We start from the raw sequence: 27,465 nt of genomic DNA on the forward strand, positions 1-27,465 counted from the left end.
TACCATGTGTTGATGGACTTCTACAAGAAAGCTTTGACTTATTACTTATTTTATTTATATCCCACCTTTATTAGTTTTAGAAAGAGACAAACTTGATACTTACTTGATACTCCTTCCTCCTTTTATTTTCCCTGCAACAGTTACCCAGTGAGTTGAGTTGAGTTGAGAGAAAGTTATGACCCAAAGATACCCAGCCAGATTTCATGTCTAGGGTAGCACTAGAACTCACGCTCTCCTGGTTTCTAGGAGGGGGCCTTAAACATTATTTTTCAGGTGTGGACATAACCAGTAGTAGGTGTGGTTAAGCTAGGTAGGACAAGATGAAAGCATAAGATGAAGGAACCAGCAATTACAGTATTTATAACAATAGGGATCATTTTTGGGAAACAGTGGCACTATGATTACAGGGAATGCCTGGCTACCATCTCACAATAGCAAAATTAAATAATACATTTGTATCACCTTTATTTTTATCCTCCAGCGATGCTGGTAAATATGGGTTAAAAAAGAAAAGAAATTTTATGCAACATCGTTAACAGCAAATATTTATATGAAGGTTTTTGTTTGTATTAAACTAGTTGCTCGAGTTTTGGTAAGGTTAGAATTTCTAGAATCAAGGCAAGATGTCTCCAACTTAAATGTGCCTGCCTTCTTACTATTTAACCTTCATTGGCAATTGGTTGCATTTGTGGAATTCCATTTTACTTAAATACTTTCTGTATGTATGTAGTTTTATATCAATTCTTTGAAATTGCTTAAGATTAAATTAAATATGATTAATTTATATCTGGAAGTTTTGTATTTTAATTAAATTTTAAACTCAACTTGACTCAGAATAACTATGAACATTCCTGGTGATCTCTTGGATATATTCATGTAATATTCTGGGTAACAGAAATGGCAATATATTTATTGCCTTTTTCAGGATGTTTCTTTTCCTCCCACTTTCCCAATATTGTTTACATTTGTATTATTCCCTGGTAGTGTTCTGCCTAAATAGACCTAGGCCTAGACTAACTTTAGTTTAGCTTCAGGCCCACCATTGTTTTCCTATTTCCCTATTTTTCTTTCTTTTTAACCTTATTTGGAAACAACAATACTGAATGAGGCATAATTGTACAACTCTAATATTATATGCTTTTGGGGAGGGGGTGTCTAAATTTCTTCTTGATGAATTCTCTAGATAAATATATTTCCTGTAAGGTAGTTACTTTTATATACAGTGCAATGCCCCTGCAAAAGATCTATTTTTCTAAAACAGTCTTCTCTAGAATAATAGCATTTCATTGTTTTTCATTATTCTACCAGATTTCTCATTTGTCTGCTGTATCTATGTTATTTTATTTGCAGACACTCAATAATTATTGGTTTATAAGCTCTATCCATCGGCTTTTTTGTACAAATAACTGCTGCATGGTGTGTCTACCATGTATGCAAGTAGACTACTTGAGGGCATTTATTTGTGTGAATGAATTAGCAAATATATTACTGAGGAATCTTTATTTTGCTGTTTTGGCATTTGCATACAATATTGATTTTGTTTGTTAACTATTCCTGATCTGAAAAGAAATATTTCTATGTTTTTAGCATTTACCAATTCCACATGCAGTACATTGATTTTGCGAGCTGACCAAGATTATTCTCATTTTTTTCTGATCTATGCCTTAATTTCTAACACTTTTTTTCCAGTTTAGAATATGCAAATAGAGAGGAGAGTCTCCTATTTCATCATTTAAATATGATGGAGAGAAATAGACTTGCCATGCGCTGCATCTTAGGACAGTATCTGGAGATTATTTCTTATCCTTGGCAACTCCAAGATGCCTGCTAGCTGAGAAATTCTGGAAGTTGAAGTCAACACATCTTAAAACTCCCAATGTATCTAGGAATATACTGGGAGCTTTAAGATGCATGGACTTCAACTTCCAGAATTCCTGAGCCAACCGGCACCTTGAAGTTGCCTACAATGAAAAACATTGCCTTAGGACATTGGGGCAAATATGGCCCCTTTATGATATGTAGACTTCAACTTCCAGAATTTCTAAGCCAGCCATGCTGGTTCAGGAATTCTGGGAGTTGAAGTCCGTAGATCTTAAAGGGACCATAGTTGCCCACCTTGCCTTAGGAGGTATGGTTATGGAACATCCATCAGATTTGGAATTATATTTGCTTATTTTTGTGTCTCAAACAGCTTTTAGACAAGCGTTGCTGTCTCTTGGAACACCTATAAAATTTTTGAGACAAATTATATATCTTCATGTTTATTTCTATATCTTGTATCTCTACTTCTTTCTATCTCCTTGATTCGGAGCTGCGGACAGAAAGCAGAAGTGAGCTAGTGTCAGAAACTCAGATTCCTTGTTAGGTTCTGAGGATATGTCTACATCTCTTCCATTTTACCTGGGGATGAGACTTTTTATGGCCCTGTATTGACATGCAGTCAACTGTTGAACCAATTTCCCAACTTTGACTAATGTGTAAGTAGAGATTTGTTCCTCACAGTAAGATAAAAATAATATCAAAAACAATACAATTATTAAACTAAAAGGTGGAAATTAGAGACAAAAATAGTGCCAAGATTAGAAAGAAATACAAATATAAAGAGAAGATATGAAGAACAAAATGAGAGTAAATAAAATAAGAGACCAAGAAATAATAAAAACCGAAGGGGCAGTCTTAAAAAAAATAGAATGCTTTCCTTATTAGAACAAAATGACAATCCATGGCAACAAAGGTCAGCCTTAATCTTGCCGTGTCATCTTGGCAGGATTTTACATAGTATTTTGTCAATCTTTTTTTTTGCGCTTTTCTTAATTCAAGCATTGTGCTTGTTAACGATTTGTGTTTATACATCTCATTGACTAATGTATACTGCTAAAATATTAAAATATCTATAGTTTCCATTTTATAGTACAAAAAATGAAGTTGCTGATTGGGGGTGGAGGAAAGTAAGTAAAGAATTCTAACAAATAATAGATGATAATTAGAAACTTCAGAAAGCTGAATATGTAAAAATCAGTACAATTGTGTGGAAATTAGATGTGGAATGAACAAGAAATAAATAGAAGCAGGACCCAAGATGTAGAAATACCTCACGAGAAAGAGAAATGGCTCCTCCTGCCTCTTTGGCAAAGTAGGCAATCAACAGGCTTAGTATTTCTATTAAAATCTTGAAGGTAGTAGAGCTGTAGATCTTTGCAGTGCAATAGATCCTTCACATATAAAGCAATTCATTATTCCTCTTCTCAACGTATCTGATAAGGATGCCATATGCCCAGTTGCTTCTTTTCTTAAAAGACTTAAGCCTTCCTTCTTTTTTTCTGATGGTGATAGTAGGGCAAAAGTGAAGTTATCTTAGCATTTGGCTGATGGAAAAATTTGTTTCTTTTATAAGTTTAGCTAGATCCCTCGTTCTCCTTGAAACATTGTTCCCTAGATGAAAATCCTAATGTTGTTCTGGTCTTGTAAGGCTTTGAGTCTGTTTTGTGAAATATTCTTCTTAGCTGTTGGATGAATATTGAGCATCAAATCACATTTTCTAACTGAACATATGGTGCTTCTAACTGATCTTTATGAAACAAACTGTGTCTGTCTGTTATGGCTTTTAACCAGAGGTGGTATTCAGTAGGTTCTGACCAGTTCTGGAGAACTGGTAGCAGAAATTTTGAGTACCGGCAAATACCACCTCTGACTGGAGATTTTACAGTATCCTTCCCCTACCACGCACATCAAACCACGCCCACAGAACCGGTAGTTAAAAAAAATTGAATCCCACCACAGCTCTTAACCATAGTTGAGAGGTAACTGTAGTTCTTTAGTGGAACTAAAATTATTTATCACAATATTGTCAGACTCCTTACAAAACTGTAGTTTCTGCAGTTCTTGGAAGGTAGCAGAACTCATGAGAGTTAAAACGAAGTAATATTTAATAATCCCACATCAATTCAACTTTAGGTTACTCATCACTTTTTTAAGGCTAATTCCCATATATATATAGAGAGAGAGAGAGAATTTTGAGCATTTCATGTTCAAAACATTTTGAACATCTGAACATTTTATTTGGTTAGTAAGTTGTATACATTTCAGGGAAACATGTTTAAAATGGATAACTTATATCCAACAGAGACCAAAACAATTGAAAAGTGAGCAAAGATTCTACATGTAAATGTAGCTGAGCTTCTTCAAGAAGTGTCCAATAGCTGTGTTCTGAGTTAGAATTACGGTTGTAATCATCTTAAATATAGCAAGTTTAACGTTCAGAATGTCAGGATGTTTAAGCTATGCTCTCTTGCTCTTCCATTTCTCTCTATTTTCCTTGCCTTTCAGTTGCTTCAGCTCTTGATTAATTCCTTTGTTGCATAAATAATAGCAAGGCTGGAACAAATTGAACAATATTAAAGCTGAAGAAGCAGGCAGATATCTGAATAGCAGAGAATAAGAACTAATGCATTGTTTGGGGGTGGCGGTTGTTTTCCTAATCATGAACTGGTGGTGAAGGTTTAACACACTTCTTCCTTTCCAAACACATTGTTTTGTTCACAGTATACTGTTGTCTTCAGCCTAGATAGTTGTTATTGCAACCCAAGACAATTATTTTTGGAGTAAAGGGTTGATTGCTGTTGCTTCTATTGAGTTAGCTGAGTTTTCTGTCTGGGAGGTAAATCTGATTAGTCCACCTAGAATTCTTGCTGTTTATGGCACATATTACTTCAAGCCTGCATGCAGTTTTTAGTTTATTTTTAGAGGAGGGAAAAGGAATTAGGAAAAAACTATGCTTAATTCACTAGAAAGCAAATAATTTTATTCTGTTTCTGATCTTCATTTATAGCACCAGCAACAAGTGGTGCAGGCTGTGGAACGTGCCAAGCAAGTGACCATGGCAGAACTGAACGCAATCATTGGGGTATGTGGTCTTTCCATTTTAGTCTTTTAAAAACTAGCTCACATTCTTTTTTTTTACCCAAAAATGTTTTTGTTGTTAGTCCTCCTAGGTAATAGTAGTAATAATAATAATGCATTAGAAACCATTGGACTTAATAATTTGGTTATATTGCACTGCTGCACTTGCAACAAATTGGCCTTTTGTTCAAACATAGCCTGGACAGTGGAGACTTCCGGACTTCCATTTTGCAATCAGGTCTGCCATTGACCATGTCTCACTTCATTTCCTCAAGCTGCGCTTTATAAATGAGTATAAATTCAGAAAATGATTATTAATTTGGTATTGATCTACACCACCGAGGTTGTTGGCTAGATGTATATCTAAGGGGATATGTGTGTGTGTGTGTGTGTGTGTGTGTGTGTGTGTATGTGTGTATGTGTGTGTGTGTGTGTGTGTGTGTGTGTGTGTGTATATATTCATCTTTATTTACCTGAGGTATCCACATTTGTGAGCAGGGTAAGCGTCAGTTGTGATATCAATCTGAAATGCAGCAATGTGAACATGCAGGGGGATTCACAATGGAAGATCCTGTATAAGATAAGTGGATTTGCAGAAGCCTTGTGTCTCTCATGTTCTGCATTCAATCATCCATTTATTTTTCAAATTGTAATCTGTTGCTCAAGCCAAAACTCTCAGGGTGGCTAACTGTAAAAATTCCATGTCAAAGCATAATAAAACATTAATGCAAGACAACATCTTCTAAGAGGAACAAACTATCAGCTACAGAAAATGCATCTGTGTATTTTGGCCCTCAGATCAGACTAATTTTTTTCTTCGCCCGCACAAGTTGTTTAGGGCTGTGGATGCCTTTGGTAAATGAAGAAAAAAGTCCAAAAATAACATCTGTGGAGGATCTTTAATGCATTTCAGACAAGGTTTCCCAAACATGTCATATTCTGTGTGCCTAACAGTTTTCACAAGGTGCATTAAACACACACAGAGGAAGAATTAGAACATGGACCTTAGAAGGAAAAGTTTGATGTGCCAAAAAAACCCGTAGAGCAATGATTCTAAGCCCATTAGGCTGTAAATGGCTGGGCTGTCTTATTAGGATGTTGCAGGAAAGCATATTGCAACTTTGAATTGTATTCTTTTATTTATCTGGAATCATACAATTAAGTATTTTAACTTATCCCTCATTACAATCAGGCCTTATGCCCTCTTGTAATTTGGCATGATAGTGGTTCTTCCTGTATAAGTGGGTTACATTGCTGTAAAATAATTATACTTTGGACTATATAGCCATATCTAATTGACTTTGGATTGGAGAAGTGTGTGCATGCGTGTGTGTGTGTGTGTGTGTGTGTGTGTGTTGTGTGTATATGTGTGTATGTGTAAGTTTTCTTGGAATTTCAGCTATTTGCGTTTGAAAATTACATCCAAATCACCAGCATGCAATTTGTTGGAGAAAGGGCCACATCTAATTTTATGCAACAGGTTGAAAGGTGCACTTCTAAGATGGACAGAATAAGTGCCTGTTTTGTGGAAAGTGAGATGTTTAGAGAGTAAAAGGGGTGTCTTAAACATTTGAAAATGTTCCTTTAAACGTCTTCAGAGCCAAAAAGTGCAAATCAACAAAAAAGGCCAAACCTTTTGGCCCTACCCATTATGGAAGGATTCTAGAGGTCCCTAAAGATGATATTAAAGGACTGTATAAGTCCTAGAGGTTGAGAAGATTTGCACAGTGTGTTCAATATAACACAAAAAACCCCAGGCCCCAAGGGGAAATCAGTTTATATAGGATATTGTTCAGTTGTAACCAGAACTTTAGCAACAACTTAGAACTGTTACCCCGCTGGAGTACTATTTGGACATTTCATTGAAAATCATCAGTTTTTCTCTGAAGTAAGTGGTCTTCAGAATATACTTCCATGCACTATCGTCCTTAGTGTCCATTTGCCATTATGTTTATATTGACTTTTGATTGTTTAAGAACTGGCATGATTAACTTTAGGATCAACTAGATGAGATTTTTAACCTTATATATTAACTTTAGTGTGAACTGTTATTATTCATATGTGGCCAAAAAAGCTTCCTTCTATATACAGAGCATGAGAAATAGTATTTGGCTAATACAGAGAGTCCTTGCTTAATGGCCATTCATTTGGCAACTGTTCGAAGTTACAATGGTGCTGAAAAATGTGACTTATGACCAGTTATTATATTTATGATTATAGCAGCATCCTCGTGGTCATCTGATTGCAATTTGGATGCTCAGAAACCATAACACATTTATAATATTTCCCACAATGATATGATTTCTATTTGCAGTCTTCCCAGCCAGCTTCAGATAAACAAAGTCAGTGAGGAAACCAGCAGGAAGTCACAAGTCATGATCAAATGATCTCTTGTTTAATGACTGTGGATGATCCCCTTAACAACTAGGACTGCTGTAATATGTTCAACAGGATGATCACATGATATTTCACTTACCAACCACTTTGCTTTGGGATGGAGTTGCTTGTCCTAGTTAGACTTGTTAAACAACATTGAATGGTTTTCTTAGGGTTTTTATTTTCATTATATTGTGTGACTCACTAGTACCAAGTTGGGAAAAAAACCTTATTCAGAAGAATCATAAAATACAGGTGGGAAGAAAAATAAATAATAGTCCATTATTGATGTCTGTAATTATTCAGTTAGGGCTGGCTGTTAGTGTAATGAAGACCATTGTATTGTGCCTTTGTTTTTTTCTTCTGCTTGTATTTTTCCTTTCCCATACAGAACGTACAGAAAAGTCGCTCTTTTAGAAAATGCAGCATATCAAACACACTTTGAAATGCTAATTATTCCATTTACTTTCATTAAAATTCAAATTGTTGAGTGAAGATGTGGATAAGAGTTGGTGAATAATCAGTCTGTTGTGAAGATATTCCTTCATTTATGCTTCTTACTTTTAACAAGAAATTAGGAGTGCTCGCTAATCATAGCCAACGGTACTGTAAAAGCAAGACTTGTTTTTCTTAATAAGCTGTTTGGAGGACTTTTTCCTATCCTTCTGACCATGAGAAAATATCAGCAGTCAATTAAAAAATACAAACAAGGGGAAAATAACCTTTATGTCCTCTGAAGTGCCCCTTAGAAAGAAGGGGATGAATCAGGTAGAGTAGATTGTATAGAATCCTGAACAAGTTTTGCTATATGTCTTTACTTTCCAATAGGGAGACCAGCAGATGAATAATTTTCCAATTAGTTTTCATTAACTAATAAAACTACATCTATCCAAATATTATTTGGATAAAAGAAATTGCTAAATGTCATTGTAATGTAGTTCTTTTCAGCATAAGTTATGAAAGTACAAGTTTAGCTTCACTCTAATTTTTAGGCATTAAAATAACTGGGCATTGTTTTAAACTGGGAGTCTGTAGTGTATGATCTTAGATGTATATAGCTTGGTATGTTTTCATATGAAAATTATGCTTTAGAATCAGTTACTATCTTCTCTAAACTGCATCCGTAAATCTATTCTGGCGGATATCTCCAAAATTACTTTTAGAAATAGTTAGGTTTTAGATTTTTAGCTAAGGGGGTCTTCCATAATCTGCTGCCCTTCAGACTCCTCTCCTTAGAGTTGAAACCTAGTAGTTGAAATCCAGCATATCTACTGGACTTGAAATTGGAGAAGATTTTTTCCTTGGCACATATATTTAAATCAAGAAAAAAAGATCCCTAAAGGATATCTAAATATGCTATGAATTTTCCTAAATATCTATAACCAATGATATTCCATTTATACATTGCTTTGAGCATATTTTCTTTATCTGGGAAAACAAGGTAAAAGATATAAATAATTAGAAGTGTGAATAAGTTTTTTAAAAGTATAGTTCTCTGTAGTTAAAAATGTATGAAAGAAGGATACAGAACTAATCAAGAATTTGTTTAAAGGAATTCAATCCTGTTTGAATGTGCTACTATCGATCCTTCATAGTCTGATGTTAAAATTTCATGAGACTCAATGAAACACCTTGTTAACTTTACAATATTCTCCCTTCATTGGTAAATGAAGCAAACCACTGATCCATGCTGTTTAAATGCAGAATGCCAAAGTGAACTTGAAATATGGAGAGATGGGTTGTTCACTTGACAGTAAACTAGTTGTGCTTAATGGAATGAAACACTTATAATGAATTCTTTTGCAGGTTATGTTCTGTTGAAAATTACTGACAGATTGACACAAGTTAAATATTAGCTGTTCTTGGGTGGTTTTTTTCTTTCTCGAGAAGAAAAATGATCAGAGGCTGGCTTTAAGATGAAGGCAACAATTATTGGTGAAAACATAGCAATTGTTATTACTGCAGAAGCTATTCTGTTCTATTGTCTGTAGAGTCACCAGGAATAGAACTCAACTTGAGGCAGTTTTCATGATCAGATTAGATGTGTAATATTAGTGTTCCTCTTTTGTTTCTTCACATTTTCAGAACAGCTTATACAGTATATAATTATTTGGTTTTGAGTTTTTCTTCATATAGAAGGATTATTTCTGTTCACAAAACAAGTTGACCATGCAGAAGAGACTTGCTCAGGATAAATTCAGAAAGTTTTTTTTTATTTTTAATTGATTCCAAACCCGCTGTTTCCTCTCTTCTGATGAGTTCCATAAATCCGAAATAAATTTATAGGGGTTATGGGGCAGTCTGAAAAGAACTATGGAAATTAATTAGACTTGTAATTATAATATTGCTGTAGATCCCATTATAGCACATTAATTGATTACAGTAAAACATTAGTAAAGTTTTACACTTATTAAAAGCAATGAAAGCAGCTAACCTTATCTGTATGATTATGACTTAGGAATGGAGAGGTCACTATATTGGAAGAGTACACATATAGTTTTAAATCAGATTTTTTTTTTTAATTTCAAATGTGCTGGGGATAATGTGTATGAGTATATTTATTGTTTTCTACAGAAATCTGGTTTGGGACCTGGCTGCACAAAGCTGCAGTTTGTTAACCTAGGGTTGAGTAAGCAGAAGATTGATGAGGATGAATAGGATTTCCTTTGTTATTGGAGGAAATAAATTCTGTAAAGTATTTTTTTCAAATTTCTGGAAAGTATAATATACAGACACACAAACACAGAGACACAGGTACACACAGACAGACAGACACACACACACACACATATACATAGTACACTACACATACATATACATATACTGTATATGTGGTCCTCAAAGTCCCCATATTTATAGGTCATCTTCAACTTACAACCATTATTTTAGTGACCATTCGAAGCTAAACTGGCACTGAAAAAAGGGACTTATCAAAGTGACTTTTCATATTTACCACTGTTGCAGCATTCCCATGATCATGGGATCAAAATTTGGACATTTGGCAGCTGGCATGTATTTATCACAGTTGCTCTATCCTAGTCACATTTGGAACCTTCTGACAAGCAAAATTAATTGCCAAGCCAGATTCACTTAACAGGCATGAATCTACAGTGATTCAGTTAAAAACTGTGGCAAGAAGATCATAAAATAGGACAAAACTTACTTAACAACTGTCTTGCTCAGCAACAAGAATGTTGGGCTCAGTTGTGGCTGTAAATATGGGGATTATTCTCCTTGAAGAGAGCAATTTAAATATGTAAAAGGCATTTCCTTATTGAAGTTGTAAGATAGAGTAGCATTTCCATCTTGCTTTCTTAATTTTGAGGCCACAATGACTCCCGGAGGAAGGAATCACAATCCCTCCCTAAAAATCAGGGACAAGGTTTGGAAAAAACAAGCACTGCTAGTGTTCTAATGCCTGCAATACAGAGGTCAAATTGTTTCCTGATTAACCTTTTGTATCGTTCCATTTATTTATTCAACTGATTAAATCATGACTGAAAAGGTGTGGGTTTGGGGTTTTTCCATGGGGGTGTATTTTCTAATTGGTCTTGACTCTTGGGGATTGCCCTGCAGTTTTCTTGGAAAGATTTTGGAAGTGGTTTGCTATTGCCTGCTTGATAGGGCAAGATGAGAGAATTCACAACACAGTGGATTCTAACTTGGTGTTTTACCCACTACACCAAATGCTCTCAAATAAGTTTGAACTATTGTTGAAAGGTTCTGAGAAAATTAAAATTAGGGAGAATGTTTGCCTGATGAAAAAATGTAACAAACTGATACAATTGTGTTTCTCCTCAAGAGAATTAAGCTGGAAGCAAGAAGCTGCAGTTCCTATCAGTTATAAATGTTAAATTAACTCTTACAGCATTTGGCAAACTTAGTATGATGGTTTCTGAAAATACAAAAGGAGTTGAAATTTTATATGTCTTGTGTGAAAGAATACCAATATCTCTCCTGAAATCTTAAAATGTCAGTGTTGTCGACTGAAATTTTACAGGATCTCAAAGAAAGATAGATACATTTTATAAGAATGGCAATCTTAATAAATTTCAGCCGTTTCTGACTTTGAATGCTGTTTGAATGTGTGATTTATTCAAATGTTAAAAGAAAATAAACAATAAAAATGAAATATGAAGTAAGGTACTTTTTTTTTTTTTTGCATTGTCTGACTTACTCTTGACTCTTAATTGACTAGACAAGTCTCTGCATTTTTCCTGGCATCATTTTTGGAAGTGGTTTACAGCATGAGCTATAATAGATAATTGAAAGAGAAGGAGATTTAGGGAGGTCACTCTTATCTTTGGGACTTGTCACTCTGCTCTTTCCTCATCAATATTTACCCTCACCAAACAAAGAATGATTTTTTTTCCTCTTCAGCGTGGTTTAATTTCACAGGGTTTTTTTTTCCAGTTTTGAGGTGTAAATTATTTTTTATTAGTTTTATTCTTGTATTTTTATGGTTTTAAAAATATGTTAAAATAACAACACATAACTGCCCAGATTGGGTGGGACTTCAAATATATATTCAGAGACGGAATATTCTAATTGCCACTAGATTCAGTCAAAAGCAGCAAAATCTCCTAGATCAGCCATAATTGTACTTCTTAATGTGAAGAATAATTTATTTATTTATTTGGCAACATCAAAAGAGAGTCTGGGCAGCTTACATTTTAAAACAAAACAATGATCTGTAATGTACAAAACACATTGGAAAGTATACAAAAGCAATGAAATATCCACAATAGAAGAGTGGATTATAAAATTAATTAAACTTGCATAAATGGCAAAATTGACCAGTTTGATGAGAAAAAATGACAAAAATATTTTTGAAATATGTCTGATATACAGGTAGACACTTCCAGTTTTTATTATTTATATTGTGGCCAACTAAAGACAAGTATTTCTGTACCTGTTTATCACGGAGAGAAATATAGCTAAAATGTAAGAACCAGGTATGCAGTGATGTTCCAAAAAATACAATTTAGCACCAGAAGTGCTGAACCTCAATTTTTAGCAGTGACACTTTAATGATAGGAAGCCTGCAAAATTATTTGCTATCAATTGTGAAGGCAATAACAAGCCTTGGTGGTTTTTCACACTCTCTGTATTAAGTGCTTTCAGAATGACAGCGTAAACTGTGTTAGAGAACTCCAAGGAAGTAAAACTGATTAAAATGTTCATGCTTGAATGGTGCTGATGGAATAGTTCATTTGGACTTTCTCTACCTCCTGCAGCTCAAGCTGAAATATTAAAATTCAGTGGATTTAAATCTCTCTTCCCTAAGCTCAGGGAAAAAAAACATTACATTTTAATAGGTTTTAAACTCATAATTCACTGGTTTGGAGCAGTGCTATTAAATCTATTTAAATATTACTTGTATTACTAAGGAAATGATTTAAATGATTTTGCCTATACTATTTCTGATTTGTATATGAATAATTGTGTCTGTGTGTGTGTGTGTGAGAGAGAGAGAGTGTGTGTGTGTGTGAATGTATCATTTAAAAAAAACATCATTCTGCCTGGGGTATTTTTTTCCCCAGTGTTTTGCTTTATGAATTTAAAATATAATGATTTGAAACATGTTTAAGAATTGCTAAAACTTTATAATAATTCTCCCTTCATATGGCACAATGATTAGCTGAAGGAATTTATATTTCTTACTGATTCACTAGTTGTCAACATATCCATTTCATGCAAGAGAAAGCAGTGGGTCCCCCATTTTGTAAGGTTTTCTGCTTCTTTAACAAGTAGCCATCGGTCATAGCTTTCACCAGGCTGGGCTAAATGTGACAGTCAAACGGACAATACATTATCTTAGCTTGATAAATTTGAGCTTTGGGAGGGAATAGAAACCTTTGGATGCTCATGTGGGATAGATAAGTGCATAGACATTCTAATAAAAACTTAGCATCGGTGCCTGCTATTATCCCCAAGGTGCCACTGGTCCGTGGCTCATGCTGCTAAATGCTAATGCATTTTTGTACTGGTGCTTAACACAGGAAGGGATTTCTGTCTCTGTGTGTGAAAGGATTGCCTTTTGCTTTTCAAATGAGTTTACTCTTTGGGTCTCTGGTCTGAAACAAAGGTTAAGAAATAAAGGCTAGGCTTTTGGTTGGCATAATTTGGCATAGCTCCATTGGTTTCATTTGATTTCTCCCGGTTGAGAGTGTCTGCTCCTGAATCTGTACTAGGGCAGAGAATTTGATTGTGCCCGCTGATTCAGAACAGTTTGATTTAATGTGGAAGGGAAGGAAGGGAAAACCACTTTTTTTTCCCTCTCCTTCAAATATGGATGGTTAAATCTGACTCTGTTTAGTGAAGTCATTCCCACCAAATGTGCATGTTTTTAGAGCTGCCACTTTTCCGAATCGGAGAAAGTCTAGGGTAAATTAGTAATAGACTATGACCTCTGTGCAGTGATTACTTATTTTCCTGGCTTTTTATTGTTTGATCAAAGACTCTGCTTATATTACACTGTGCTTGGAGTTTTAAAGCTGTACAATAAACTGGCCACCTGTTGTATACTGTACACAGATTGCTGTGATGGCAAGTCCGAAAAGAGGCTTGGCTTAATGAGGTACCTACTTCATGTTATTGTTGTTTCCACATTGTAAGCAATGTCAAAATATATCTTATTTAATCATAATACTTACTGTGCATGGAACAGGAATGATAACTTGGCTCAGATTGGCCCTGGTATTGGTTATTATATGATTCGGTACCTATTTCTGTTGATTTCTGTTTCTTTCAATGCAGCGTAAATCGGCTTAATGCATTCTTGATGAATCCCATTTTTTTTTCCCAGTGAGCTTTATTTATCCTCTGTTTCATTCTTATTAACTTGAAAACAATGATTGTTGGGTGATGAAGCTTTCTGAAACTGCTTCATTTGTGGTGATACTAATACGGTGTAAAGAGGATATAAGTTCTCAATAATCTAGTTCCTGATATTGTAGTATTATGTATGTGGATTAATGTTATCTAGAACAGGGTTGTCCAACCTTAGTAACTTGGGAGACCTGTGGACTTCCACTCCCAGAATTCCCCATCCAGCCATGCTTTTCAAATGAGTGAAATGCTGGCTGGAGAATTTTGGAAGTTGAAATTTACAAGTCTTTAAATTACCAAGGTTGGACATGATATAGTACATTTTTTAAAAGTGTAATGCCTACTTTAATGTAATTTTGACACCAATTACCTTTTTGTTTTCCATTACTTTTATGTGTAAGTTTCTTCTATTTTCCCATTGTTCAAACGTGCTTAATTTTCCTGGTGATTTGTATTTTAATGCTTATTTAATTTATACCCTATATTTAATCTTGCTTTTGTTCTCCATGTGAGCCATTGTGAAAACTTGGTTATGGAAAGGAGTGCCTGTAGTTACATTTAAAACCCAACCAAACAAACAAAGATATGCCTGCTTTTATTGATTTTTCACTTTGCCTTTGCTTACTTTAAGCAAGCTTTGTCCATGAGTTTTTTTCTCCATTGTGTAAAGAGAAATAGAAGTGAAACCATCTGGTTTTTTTTTCTTTTTCTCAAAAATTCAGCCCTACTGAAAAAAATAAGTAACATAAAAATTAAAAATGACCCATTTAGATTCATAAGGAAAGCAAACAATTGGGACAAACTGTTTAGCTCAATTACTTCAGTAAACCCAAATGGAAAGGTTGACCAGAATATTTTTTTTCAGATTGTATATTCCCAGATACAGGTTTACACACATGCATGCTCAATATTCAATTTTTTTGTTCCATGAAGATCTCATATTTGAGATTATTGGCTTTAAAACTGAAACATGTATTTCTATATCATGATTTTCACCCCTTCCAGACTGAAATAGTATTATTTTTTAAAAAAAAAAAGCATAATAATTTCAGCGTCACTTGAAATAGTAGAGAGCCATAACAGCTCTCTGTGAATCTCCCCCCACCTCTTGTAGTCAGAGATTTGAAAGAAAGAGGTAATGTCAGTTTTGTTCGGGACAGATTTAAGGGAACAGAAGAATTCTTGCCAATTCTACGTACACAGTATAATACAGCAACTCAGATTATTTATCTGTGACAAATTTTGGTACTAAGATGGGCTATAGCAATAGCACTTAGACTTATATACTGCTTCACAGTGCTATGATGACCCGGGTGTGCCCCAAAGGCAACACCGTCAAATAAGCAAGAAGAGTCCCTTTGTTATCTTCAACTTTGCCCCCATTGTCCAGGTTACCTTCGGCTGGAGAAAATTCAATCCAAAACCAAATACATACAGACTGTAAGTAAAAATCCAAACAAACCAAGCTGCAGTAATTAACTTGATAGGGCAGGAAAAGGAATTTCAAACTTGAAAGCACGGCAAAACTCACACAGTTGGGAAGACGCCAGGAACACAGATAAGCTACGACAAGACCAGATAAACTCATTATTTGCTCCCAACAGTTTGCTGTGCGCAGCTTCCCTTTTTAAACACTGTGTTCCCAGCTGCACCTAATTAAGGGAATCAGGGCCCTTTCCTCCCCCGTAAACCATGCAACCCATGTTGCTCCCTTCTCCATTCCTCACTGCATGCCCTAGGATGAAGAGGACATGGGCCTGGGTCTTTCTCTGAATTCCCTTTCCCTTGCTCTACCTCTCCCCTGCTCTGCCCAGCCAGACTTTGCCCTTCCCCAGTTTTTTCCACAGCCAACGGAGCCACACTCCCACTCCCTGTCAGCTGTTCGGCCTCCCCCTCCGAATCAGATTCAGACAGGGGCATGACAGTGCTTTACAGCTCTTGCTAAGCAGTTTACAGAATCGGCATATTGACCCCAACAATATGGCTCCTCATTTTATTGACTTTGGAAGGATGAGAGGCTGAGTCAACTTTGAGCCAGTGAGAATTAAACTGGTGGCATTTGGCAGAATTAGCCTGCATTCTAACCACTGCTCCATCATCGCTCTTTGATCAAACTAGTCATCAAATTATGCCTTTCCTAAGATTCACAGTTCCTCATGCCAGGCAGTACTAGTCGGGTTATGTACTTCTCTAAAAACAACAGCCACACTGATTGTGGCAAAGGTAAGGGAACTGAATCAACTTTGTTCTGTATGTAAATCTCTGACACCTGTTAATCAAGTTAGTATTGGACAGAGGAGCCAGATGGCCCAAACAAGTTTGCAAAGCTGTATCATAGATGAGAAAAAAAATCAGTCATCCAACAACACAGCATCTCCTTGGCTGAAGAAAACTCAATCAGGCATTTCTTAGATAATTAACACGTGAGTAAAGGATAAAACAGTCAGACACAGATTTACATGCTCCTTTATTTTCTGTATGCTGACATTGAGCATCTGCAGTGATGAAGCTTTCCCATTCATATAGATTTTCCCATATAATTTGAAAAGTAGAAAGCTAGGGTTGTAACTTTCATCTGAAAAGTGAAAAGCAGCCTTGACTTGCAGTGTCAGTAGGAGCTACATATTAAAACATTGCCTGGAGAAAGAGTAAAGTGTTGTTAGCTAAGTGGGTTTTTTTCCCTACACAAAAGTCATATACAGAAATTGTGTTTTTCCATAGATAAAGTCTGTGTTGTGCAACTTGACTGTTGCATGGTGTTTGAGATTGGGATATGCTCTTATCTAGAAATACTACTAAAAATAGTCATTTGATGATGATTATTTTTTAGTTCTCCTGAGCTCTGCCAGGAATGATTTTGTGAAAGATGTGATAATTTACTTCTAATATCTAAGGGGGCATTTCATTGGAGGCCATGACCTGTTCTCTGTCATGCCAAAGAGCAAAACATGGAATAATTTTCTCAGATTACACAAGACCAAATTCTGTTTGAATGTTCAGAAGTCTTTTTAGCGATAAGAGCATATTAATAGTGGAACCAACTCCTTAACAAGGTAGTAGATTTCATCCAGTACAGCCCGCCCTCGATTTTCTACCACAGTTGATCCCAAAATTTCTGTAGCTAAGTGAGACAGTTGTTAGCTGAATTTTTCCCCATTTTATAACCTTTCTTGCCATGGTTGTTCAATGAATCACTGCGGTTGTTAACTTAGTAGGATGGTTGTGAAGTAAATGTGGCTTCCCCCATTTTCTTTGCTTGTCAGAAGGTCGCTTAAAGATTAATCACATTGACCCCGGGACTCTGTGGCTGTCATAAATATGAGTCAGTTGCCAAGCATCTGAATTTTGATCACGTGACCATTGAAAAATGGTCATAGGTCACTTTTTTCAGTGCCGATGTGACTTTGAACAGTCACTAAATGAACTGTTGTAAGCCGAGGACTACCTTTATATACCATCAGAGGTTAGACAGTCTTGTGTGGGGGATGCCTTACACAGAAACCTCTCTGTACTGAGCTTTGGTGTTTGCTGGTCTGAATATTCCCATTCAGTTTGTGATTGTGAGAGTGCCCAATTTCTGCTGATAGGATTTTGATTCAGTATTCTGGATTAAAGTGCATCCAGCTTTCTAGTCCTAGTTCACCTTGCTGTTTCCATAACACTTTCCAGGTTTCCTTATTATTGCGCCTTACCCATCTAATATTCATATTCCTCCCCTCCCTTTGTAGTTGTTTTCATATGCAGCGTGATTTGAATCACAATACCGTTGAGAATATATTTAATTGGATGTTGCTCCTCTTTTTCCCAGCAGTGAGGAAAGGATGCACATACAGCATGTATGTGGGTGGAGATATGAAGTGAGGTCTCTGCAAGATTAATTTGTCAGTTAACGGTAAAGTGTCTTTGAGTTGGAACAGGGTGTTAGGACTGTTTGGATAATGGCAGTAAGCTTTCAGGGTCTGTAAGGGGGAAAGCACTGGCTGGAAAATATCCAATAGAAACCTGAATACTTTCCAGGAAAATTGGCTTCTGAATGTGCTGACTCCAACTAGAGAACATTATCAGCTAATTTGTCTGTAGGATATTGTTTTTTTTAAAAAAAATTCGTTAACTTTTTAGATATGGGCAGAAGGCATCATCCAAACTTCTGTTTTCAATATTTCAGATTTCACTTTAGGAAATGACAGTAAAATCAATGTTAAAAACTTTTAAAGATTCTTTTCCCCTTCGTATGCTTTTCCTTCAAATATACCAAATGTGTCAGCCTGGTTTATTCTTTCTAGATTTTTGTACCTAGGGATGGAATGAATTGCATGCCATGCCCTCATACTTAGATATTTATGAATGCATTTAAGCTCTCTTGTCAAATACGAAAGTTGCGCAGAGGGAAAATTGAACATATTTCTTTTAAAATACTTCAAAATATTTATTATTCATTGAAAACATGGTGTAACTGCTCATCTTATATTGAATTTTGGGCACCTCCCAATCAGCAATAAAAACAACGTAACTCATATTATCTACTAAAAACATAAGCATTAAAAAACTGGCATGAAAGTTAAGCTTCCAAAATCCTTATTAAAGGATTTCATCCACCTCACCCTATCCTATCACTCGGAGGAAAAGCCAGATCTTAAGTGGTTTCTGAAAGGCTAGGAGGACTTTAAGGGAAAGGGTATTTCACAAAGCAGGGTCTATCATGGAAAAGATATACTTTCTGGATTCCATAAGGTAGCAGTGTTTAAGGGAATGGGCTAGGAACATACTCTTCCTATCTGGACCAGTAGGAAAAATAGATGCCTTTAGGGAGAGATGGCCGCTGGCCTTGTGCCACATAGGGTGTTATAGGTAATAACCAGCACCTTGAATTGTACCCAGAGGGAAACTGGGAACTAGTGCAACTCACACAACAGAGATGTCATATGGGTAAACCCATCACTTCATACACTTCATTCACTTTCTGGGTCAGTTGTAGGTATCATGTAGTGTTCAAGGGCAGCCCCATGTAAACTGCATTGCAGTAATCCCAACTGGAATGGCTGTCCAGATTTTTTTAAAGATAAAATATGCCATGCTTAATGTGCCCCTTCGTTTAAATGTATTACTTAAAACATAAACGATTGCCTTTGTATCATCCATGCTTTCCAAGACCATTTAATCATCTTGTAGAATACACTTATTCTACAAGAATAACAGAAGGATGGAGAAGGAACAATCGAAAGGTTGCTCATGATGGCGATTATGATCAGCCCATAAAAATGGAACAGTGATGAATTATGGGAAGAATAAGATGAAATTCTTGAGTCAGTAAATACCGAAAAACCATCCTCGGACTGCAATTAGATGAAGGCTTGGAAAAACCCAATATAATATTTATGCATTATTGACTAGAGCAGAGGAGAGTGGAATGTATGGTTTTGCATTGATAGTAGGACAGGCTGATTTAATGGAGCAGAAATACTTAAATTAAATACTTAAATTCATATCTTTGAAATATTGGCCTAGTAATTCTGCTGGTGTTTTAAAGTTTAATATTAATTTGAATAGATGCCCACTGTTGGCTAACTTTAGAAAATTTGGCTTGAATTTATTTCTTTGGATAAAGCATATGCTTTCATTTAAACAAAAACTAAGCGCTGATTAATCTTTCCCAAACTTTAGAATAATGTTGGCTTGACAGATTGTAAACCCAATTATGGGTTTTTTTAAAAAAAACAATTCCAGATAAAAGAAGGGTCCAATTAAATGCCCTTCTTTCTAGTTATGAATTTGAAGGGCAGAAGAAAAATGAACATGTGGAGAAAATTGGGAGGTTTTTTTGAAGCAAAGGAGTGTTTTTTTTTTTTTAATGTATAGCGAGACAGTTGCTGGCCCTCCCTCCTTTGAAAACAGTGTTAAAACAGGAAGGAAGGAAGGAAGGAGAAACAGCAAAATGAGACTTCATTTGTTTAAAAAGCATGGTTTGGGAAAGCGAAAGCCAATCTTTAAAGTCATCTTGTGAATTACTGTAGGTGCAAGTGTGAAGTGAAAGAGTTCCCTGTTCGGGGAGATTGAGTGTGACATAAACCCTCCCTCCACCCACCTTCCTTTCCTTCCTCCTACCCTCCTCTCCTTCAGCAGCGACATCAACAAACCATCTAGGCCACAATGGTTAGTACAGCAGAGAGCTTGAAGCAGCTTGGGCTGAGGTCAAGCACTCCAATTCTAACCTCTCAAGGGCTTTCTCTATGTGTTGCCAATGTACTGGTAAAAATGACTTTAAACTCTTGTCAGCGCAGCCACTGGTGCATGCATCGCAGTCCCACTCAAATAAACCTGTCACAACACAGAGTCAGCAGCTAGAGAAGAGTACAAGGGCAGGCCTCTAGCTTTTCATTCGAGCATCACTAAACGTGCACAGAGTGCCCAATTATTTCAGCATTATTGAGCAAGCCTACAGGAGGACCCAAGCCTTGCTACATTAGATTTTCTTTAGTAATTTGCTCAAGTACCACTGAGGACACTTAAAGGACTTTAAACGGTGGCTGCAACCAGTTTCCTTTTCTGGATTGTTAATTCAGGTTTCCTTTTTTTCAAATTAACTCTTGCTGCATGCTGGGTGGCTGCTTGGGGAGAACAGCTTAATGCTTGCTTTCTCCATTTTCAGCTTTCTTTTTCCTTCAATAAATAAATAAATAAATTAAAAGCAAAACTTAATGGCTGCCTTGATAGTCAACTTGTGTTTTATTTTCCTGTTTCCCCCCCCCCCCTGCCAAATAATATAATGGAGTGAATAACAAGGTCTCCCCCTAATCTTGACTGGAGCCAGAGTTATTATTTAAGGCAGGCGCTCAGAGGGAATGCGTTGCATTAAACTTTGGTTATAAGCATCGGTCACCTCCATTCTTTATTCTCATGTACACCGTGTTTCTGTCCTTTTGTTTCTTCAAGGGTTGGAATAATTAGTAGCAAATCGGGATCATTGATTAGTTGACAGCCCTTGAAGACGCATGAGTCCAGGACGTGCACATAGTTAACCGCGCTGAAAGTTGGTTGACTATGAAACAAATGCAATAACTCTTGTTTAATTTTTCACAGCAGCAGCAACTCCAGGCCCAGCATTTATCACATGGACATGGCCTTCCAGTGCCTCTCACTCCACATCCTTCCGGATTGCAGCCACCCACCATTCCACCCATTGGCAGCAGTGCGGGCCTCCTAGCCTTGTCAAGTGCCCTGGGGGGGCAGTCTCACCTGCCAATCAAAGATGAAAAGAAGCATCACGATAGTGATCACCAAAGAGGTAAGACTTGTTTTCTAGGTTTCAGCTTTCAGAGAAAGTTGCTTCAGATGTTAAAAGGTACAAGGTCCTTGCCAGGTTCCTTGAGGTTTTTTTTTTTTTTTCACTTTGTCTTTCCTTCTGCTGTAACCGTCTAGTGCAGTCCTGCTGTCCATCTGAGTTGGGAAGTATGCAGCTATAGTTCAAGATAGCCAAAAGAATCCAGATTTGGAAAGGGCGTTCTTTTAGTTCTCCATTTGTCTATTTGAGACTCCATGTTTTGGGGCAGAGCCCTGCCTATTTAATGGAGAAAAGCTAAGGGTGCATCCTGATTATTCTAAAGCTTAGTTGGTCTGTAAGTGGAACTGAAGAGAAAGTGGCATTCTTCTCTACAAATGTCCAACCTGTTTTAATAATGGGGGGCAGTCAACATGCACTAGATCACTTTTTTTCTGCAGTGTTTAGGACCGTAAAAGAAATTGGGAAGAGCTACAAATTCTTTTAAAGTTCCATGACATTGAAAAGCCCTGATCCTACCCATTGAAGGGGTTTCTCTCTGACTGTGGATTCCTCCACTGAGATCAGAATCATGTTTCCAACTTTAAATGGGGTTCTTGTGAGACATAGAGACTGTCCCATATCCCATTCGGCTTCATACAAAATCTCTGTAAGCTGCTATGGCATCTTTTGAAGCTGACTTCATTTTTCAAGGACTGATCTGGGTCAGCCTTACTTGAACCATTCTTATTCTTCCTCCACAGGAGAAACTAGTCAATAACCGCCAGTTATTATGTTCATGTGTGCAACAGGGTTAGTTAATATACAATGGCTAGAAAAAAAAACCCTGTGAATTGTCTAACTGAAAAAGAAGCCATATTTAGTTCCACGACAATGGAATAACGGAGGAGGAAAAAAGTGCCAGGAAAACGTGATCATAAATAAACCACTGTATCTCATTGTGTGTAATTAAATAACTGTGACATTTTGGTGTTTTATAATACATAGGTGACAATTTGGAAGGGTAGTGTTATTAAACATTAAAAGTTGAAGAGGCCTATGTGCTAAGAAATAAGGATCAAATACAGAAGTAAGAAGCATGCAACTGGTTTATAATTCTCTCTGAAAAAGATGCTCACCCTATATAATTTTGTGCTGCTGCTATAGCATCTTTCAAAGGCACTTAATCGACCTGTTATGGTTAATGGAACCAACTTTAAACATTGGTTGTATGCACTTATTAATTAACTTTATAACAAAGGTAATATCTTTGCCATTTATTTTTTAATGGTGATTAAGGCTGTGGTGTGTTTTTGGAGCTAAAAGAAATATACAGTCTTGTATAAAATACCTTATATTTCTGTCTCTTTCCTTCTCTCATTTGCTCATGTTGCTGCTGCTGTTCTGCATGAAGACAGAGACTCCATAAAGGTAAGATTCTATTTCACAGATGGAAGGAATGGGCTAAAAGAATTGCAGTGCCTTTATTACAGTTGAACTAAAGCATAGGAAAAGTTATTATGGTAACTAGATGGTGATATCCATATTGATTAGCCTTGGGTAGACAATTTTAAAACACTATATAAAAGTGAACATTCACTGCTGGACTCTGTGAGCTTGTTATGTACCATATCACCACAAGGATTGTCAGTTGGCATGAAGATGCTTCTACCTACTTTTGTTCTGATATACAGAAATTCCTTCCACTGGGAAAGAGCTCCAGCACATGTACTGTGAAGAACCTCTATGAAGATGTACTGTTATAACCTGAGGAGGGCATTTTAAGCCTTGTGCAGACAGGGAGAAAAGTGGCCTCATTCTGCATCAGCAGCTGTATTAGCAGCTGATGGAATATACAATATATATATATATACAGTATATTCTTGTTTGTTGGCTAATTCTTGAAAATATAATCTGCTATTGTCAGAAACTTACTGGGGGATAAAGCAGGAGAGGAAGATCCTCCTGGGAGATGTTTTGTGTTCCATGGCAGGAAAGATTCATATCAGAGTCTTCCTGCCTATCAATCTCCAAGGAGTTTTTATTTCTAGTGCATGTCTCCATGAGGGCTGAAATGGCAGAGAATAAATATATCATGGGCATGACTTTTATCTGTTAAATGGCTTAACTCCCATACTATGAACCCTATAATGCATATTTCAGTGGGGTTAGCATTGGCATCTGGAAGATTATTTATATTTCAACAGGCCTGCAAAACAGACTGCAAAACACTGTCTTTTAGAATATTTTTAGTCAGAAATGCATCCTAGATCTGGCACTAATCTATTGCTTAGCAGGGACATCTCAGCTTGTATATGATGTAAAGCAGAATATTTAAGTCCTTTTAATCGTTCTGAAGTCTGTGGGTTTTTTAAACAATGTTTCTGCCAACTAGTTTCAATAGCAACTAATATGAAAATATAAATACTAAGACAATTTCATTAATCAAAGAACAAAAAAGGCTGCAACAAATAAAAATCTGCCCAAAGCACAGTAAAATTACTTAAGCCAGAAAATAAATTAAAAATCTTTATTGTCTAAACAAAACCAATGAACCCGCCAACTCCTGTGGCATAAGGACATCAGAAAAAGCTTTGGCTGAGCATAAAATGAATTAATTTCATGCCATCAACATTTTATGCCATCAACATTTGAGAGCAGACTGCACATCCAGAATGGATTCTACATTTCATTTTGGTTCTTTTGAAGGAGATCCACAGATGGGAAAAAGCCAATCTCGCCTCCATTGGTAACAGAACCCATATAGGTTATAGCATTTAAAGGCCAATACTATCTTTGTTTGTGTTAATATTTATATTTTGCCTATTCTGGGCAAAGCTCAATGCCTGGCTGAATTTTTTTTAAAATAAGCACAATAAGGGCAAACAGCAGAGAACTGAAAGCCACAGCAATACTTCAAATATGGATGTAATGCCTCTTTTGTTGAGTTAATTATTTGGCTGTTAATGAAGATCCAAGCACATTTTTCCTAAGACAGCTATTATTTAATTTGGACATAATCGAGATATGTATCACAGTGACTAGGCCAATGCTCCAAAGAAGACAATTGTTGGCAAACAAATCTTAGATAGTAAAGGTTCTTAGTTGCCTAAAAATAATTTATCTTTAGATTGAGCAAGGTAAAGGTATGGAGAAAAGCTTCCGATGGGGGCAGAGGGAATGGAAGAAGAAATGGTTTCCATCATTAAATACAGCAAACTTTATCTAAAGTCCTCATATTGTTTCTCACACTTCTCAGTCTGTATTTGTCAAGCACAAAGAATCTTACATTAAGTTGCAGTTTATTATCAAGCCTATATACAAGAATCTAGTCAAATAAAGTTCAATACTAACTTGATGTCAGATAAAGGTCAACGGAATTCAAGAGGGGTTGTATTTAGACCATTTGTGGGAATGTAATATTTAGGCTGATGGCTTATTTAACTCCGCCCCCCTCCGCTTCTTTCCTAAAGTATTACATTAAAAAAAAGCCAGTTCTGCAAGTTAAACAGATACTAATCAGGTACCTATACCTATTTTATGTACCTGATATAGGTAGTCCTCAACATGACCACAATGGAACCCAACATTTCTGTTGTTAAGTGAGACATTTGTTAAGTGAGTTTTGCCCCATTTTACCACTTGTCTTGCCCCAGTTATTAAGTGAATCCTTGCATTTGCTAAGTTTAACATGGTTGTTAAATGAATGTGGCTTCCCCATTGACTTTGCTGGTCAGAAGTTCGCAAAAGCTGGTCACATGACCCCAGGACACTACAACCATATGAACCAGTTGTCAAGCTTCCGAATTTTGATCATGTGACCATGGAAATGCTGCAATGGTCATAAGTGTGAAAAAGTCATAAGTCATTTTTTTCAATGCTGTTTTATCTTTGAATGGTCCCTAAAGGAACTGTTGTAAGTCGAAGACTACCTGTACATAGTATAAATCACTGATATTGTACTTTGAGTTGCTCATGGAATTATGAGTCTATTTTACAGATGGAGGAAATAGATTTATAAATGTTAGCCAGATGAAAGGTGGAGAAATGAGATACCTAAAAGCTGTTCTGTAGAGGCTTCATGGTTTCATATTTTACCAGTACTTGGTCTCTTTTTTTAAGCATGATGACAAAGGTTTGAAGCTTGATCCCCAAAATCAATCCTTTGCTGGTTTTGTTGGTTATTTTGTTATGTTATAACAGAGTAAAATTGACCTTGTTCTTGTGAACTTCACAGTTAACCCCAGGGTTCCTAATAGCTACAAACTGATAGGAACTGTCAGTTTTCAATCCGCAACAATTTTCAGTATGTGTAGCAGTGGCAGATTAAAAAGAGGGAGAGGGAGAGGGAGGAGGAGGGAAGAGGAGAGAGAGAGAGAGACAAAAGGAGGGAGGGAGGGAGGGGAGGGGAAGGTGCCAACCTACAAATAGACCAGTTTCCCAAAGAACAAGGTCTAAACAGTTTCTTCCACATTGTGGAAAAAGAAACTTAACATGCCCTCATGCTTGAATTATTGAGCTCAAAATTTATGTTGCTAAGTGAAACATTTGTTAAGTGAGTTTCCCTCATTTTATGACCTTTTTTTGCCCCTATTGTTAAGTGAATCACTGCAGTTGGTAAATTAGTAATCTGGTTGTTAAGTGAATCTGGCTTCCCCATTGAGTTTGCTTGCCAAAAGATTGCAAGAGGCGATCACATGTCCCCTGGGACACAGCAACGGGTCAACATTTCTTACCACAGTTTTGAATGGGCTACCGCCCATTAGTGGGCCCTGGCTCAGGGATGAGACCCCTGATGTAAAGAACAAATCTTATCAACTGTCCCCTTCAGTGGTGACATGTGCTGAATACATCCAGTAAGACCTCACTTTCCTTTGAGGTCTGAAGGGAGGATTGAGGTGGCAAGACTGAAGACTTCCATTGTTGTGAAGTTTCACTTAAGAACTCCTCCCCAGTATTGTCTGCTTTTTGAGTTTTAGAAGAGTGTTGGATCAATGAACCAATGTGGTATTACTGCTTTTGCTATGTTTTTGCTAATGTTTCACCCTTTTCCTAAGAGGTCTGTAGGGGGCTTGCATAAGTGCACCAATGTGCCTACGGGCCTATCCTATTGTTTATTTTTTATTTGTATCCATTTCATATATACATAACCATGCTTATACTTATACCTGTTATCTAATACTTGCTTGACAAATAAATAAAGCTGCATCTTTCAGCCATTCATAGTGGCTCTTCCATTTTTTCTGGTTACCCAGAAATGCCAAACCAGTAGTTGACAGACAACTACCAGGCGTCTAATCATATATAACTGAACAACTGATTTATATTGTACTTAAAGTTGTCCTCAACTTGCAACCATAATTGAGCCCAAATTTTCCGTTGCTAAGACAGTTGTTAAGTAAATTTTGCCCATTTTATGACCTTTCTTGCCATAGTTGCTAAGTGAATCACTGCAGTTGTTAAGCTTGTAGCATGGTTGTTAAGTGAATCTGGTTTCCCCATTGCCTTTACTTGTCAGAAGGTCGGTAAAGATGATCAGATGACTCTGGGACTGTCATAAATACCTGCCAGTTGCCGGTATCCAAATTTTGATCGCGTGACAACAGGGATGATACAGTGGCCAGAAGTGTGAAAAACAGGTAGAAGTCACTTTTTTCAGTGCCATTGTAACTTTGAATGGTCACTAAATGAATGTCTGTAAATCGGGGATTACCGCTATTGGATGACAAGTGACTAGCTATTTCCATGTGTTTTTCCATTGCAGGATATGTAAGGCTGTTTTATTAAAATACCAAAAATTGAACAGTAAATTCTTTTTAAAAGCTAAATATTATGACCTACTATACCTGGCAAGGTATTTGTTTCATTTTTTTTCAGTGTAGGAACATTGAGAATTTATGGTTACATATAATTTGAAATTAAACCTAAGAAATTAACACATTGCTGAGTGATTTGTGAGTGTGTTTAAATTCTCTTGCCTGTTGGCCAGCAATGCTCAAAAAGTCAAGAAAGGACAATAGAAATGAACCAATGAGGTATGTCATTGTTTGGTAGATGAGACTAATTCACCTGCCATTATTTGGGTTCCTTCTTTCTAAACCATT

At 36.5% G+C, this 27,465-nt stretch overlaps 1 protein-coding gene across 5 annotated transcripts in view; it reads left to right on the forward strand.

Annotated features, from left to right (window-relative positions):
* The window catches only part of LOC113438463 (TLE family member 4, transcriptional corepressor), a 158,891-nt gene that overhangs the window by 65,010 nt on the left and 66,416 nt on the right, over positions 1–27,465 (forward strand). For 2 of the 5 annotated variants that reach the window (XM_087926756.1, XM_026703836.2), the window contains 3 exons: positions 4,829–4,903; positions 21,184–21,388; positions 22,776–22,792. In XM_087926756.1, the coding sequence (XP_087782882.1) occupies positions 4,829–4,903; positions 21,184–21,388; positions 22,776–22,792 (297 nt within the window). The remainder of the gene's footprint in view (positions 1–4,828; positions 4,904–21,183; positions 21,389–22,775; positions 22,793–27,465) is intronic. The other 3 variants (XM_026703837.2, XM_026703838.2, XM_026703839.2) reach the window with 3 other exon arrangements.

The sequence above is a fragment of the Pseudonaja textilis genome, chromosome 2 (genome assembly GCF_049901715.1).
Source record: "Pseudonaja textilis isolate UNSWEBS1 chromosome 2, rPseTex1.2, whole genome shotgun sequence".
NCBI classification, from domain to species: Eukaryota; Metazoa; Chordata; class Lepidosauria; order Squamata; family Elapidae; genus Pseudonaja; species Pseudonaja textilis.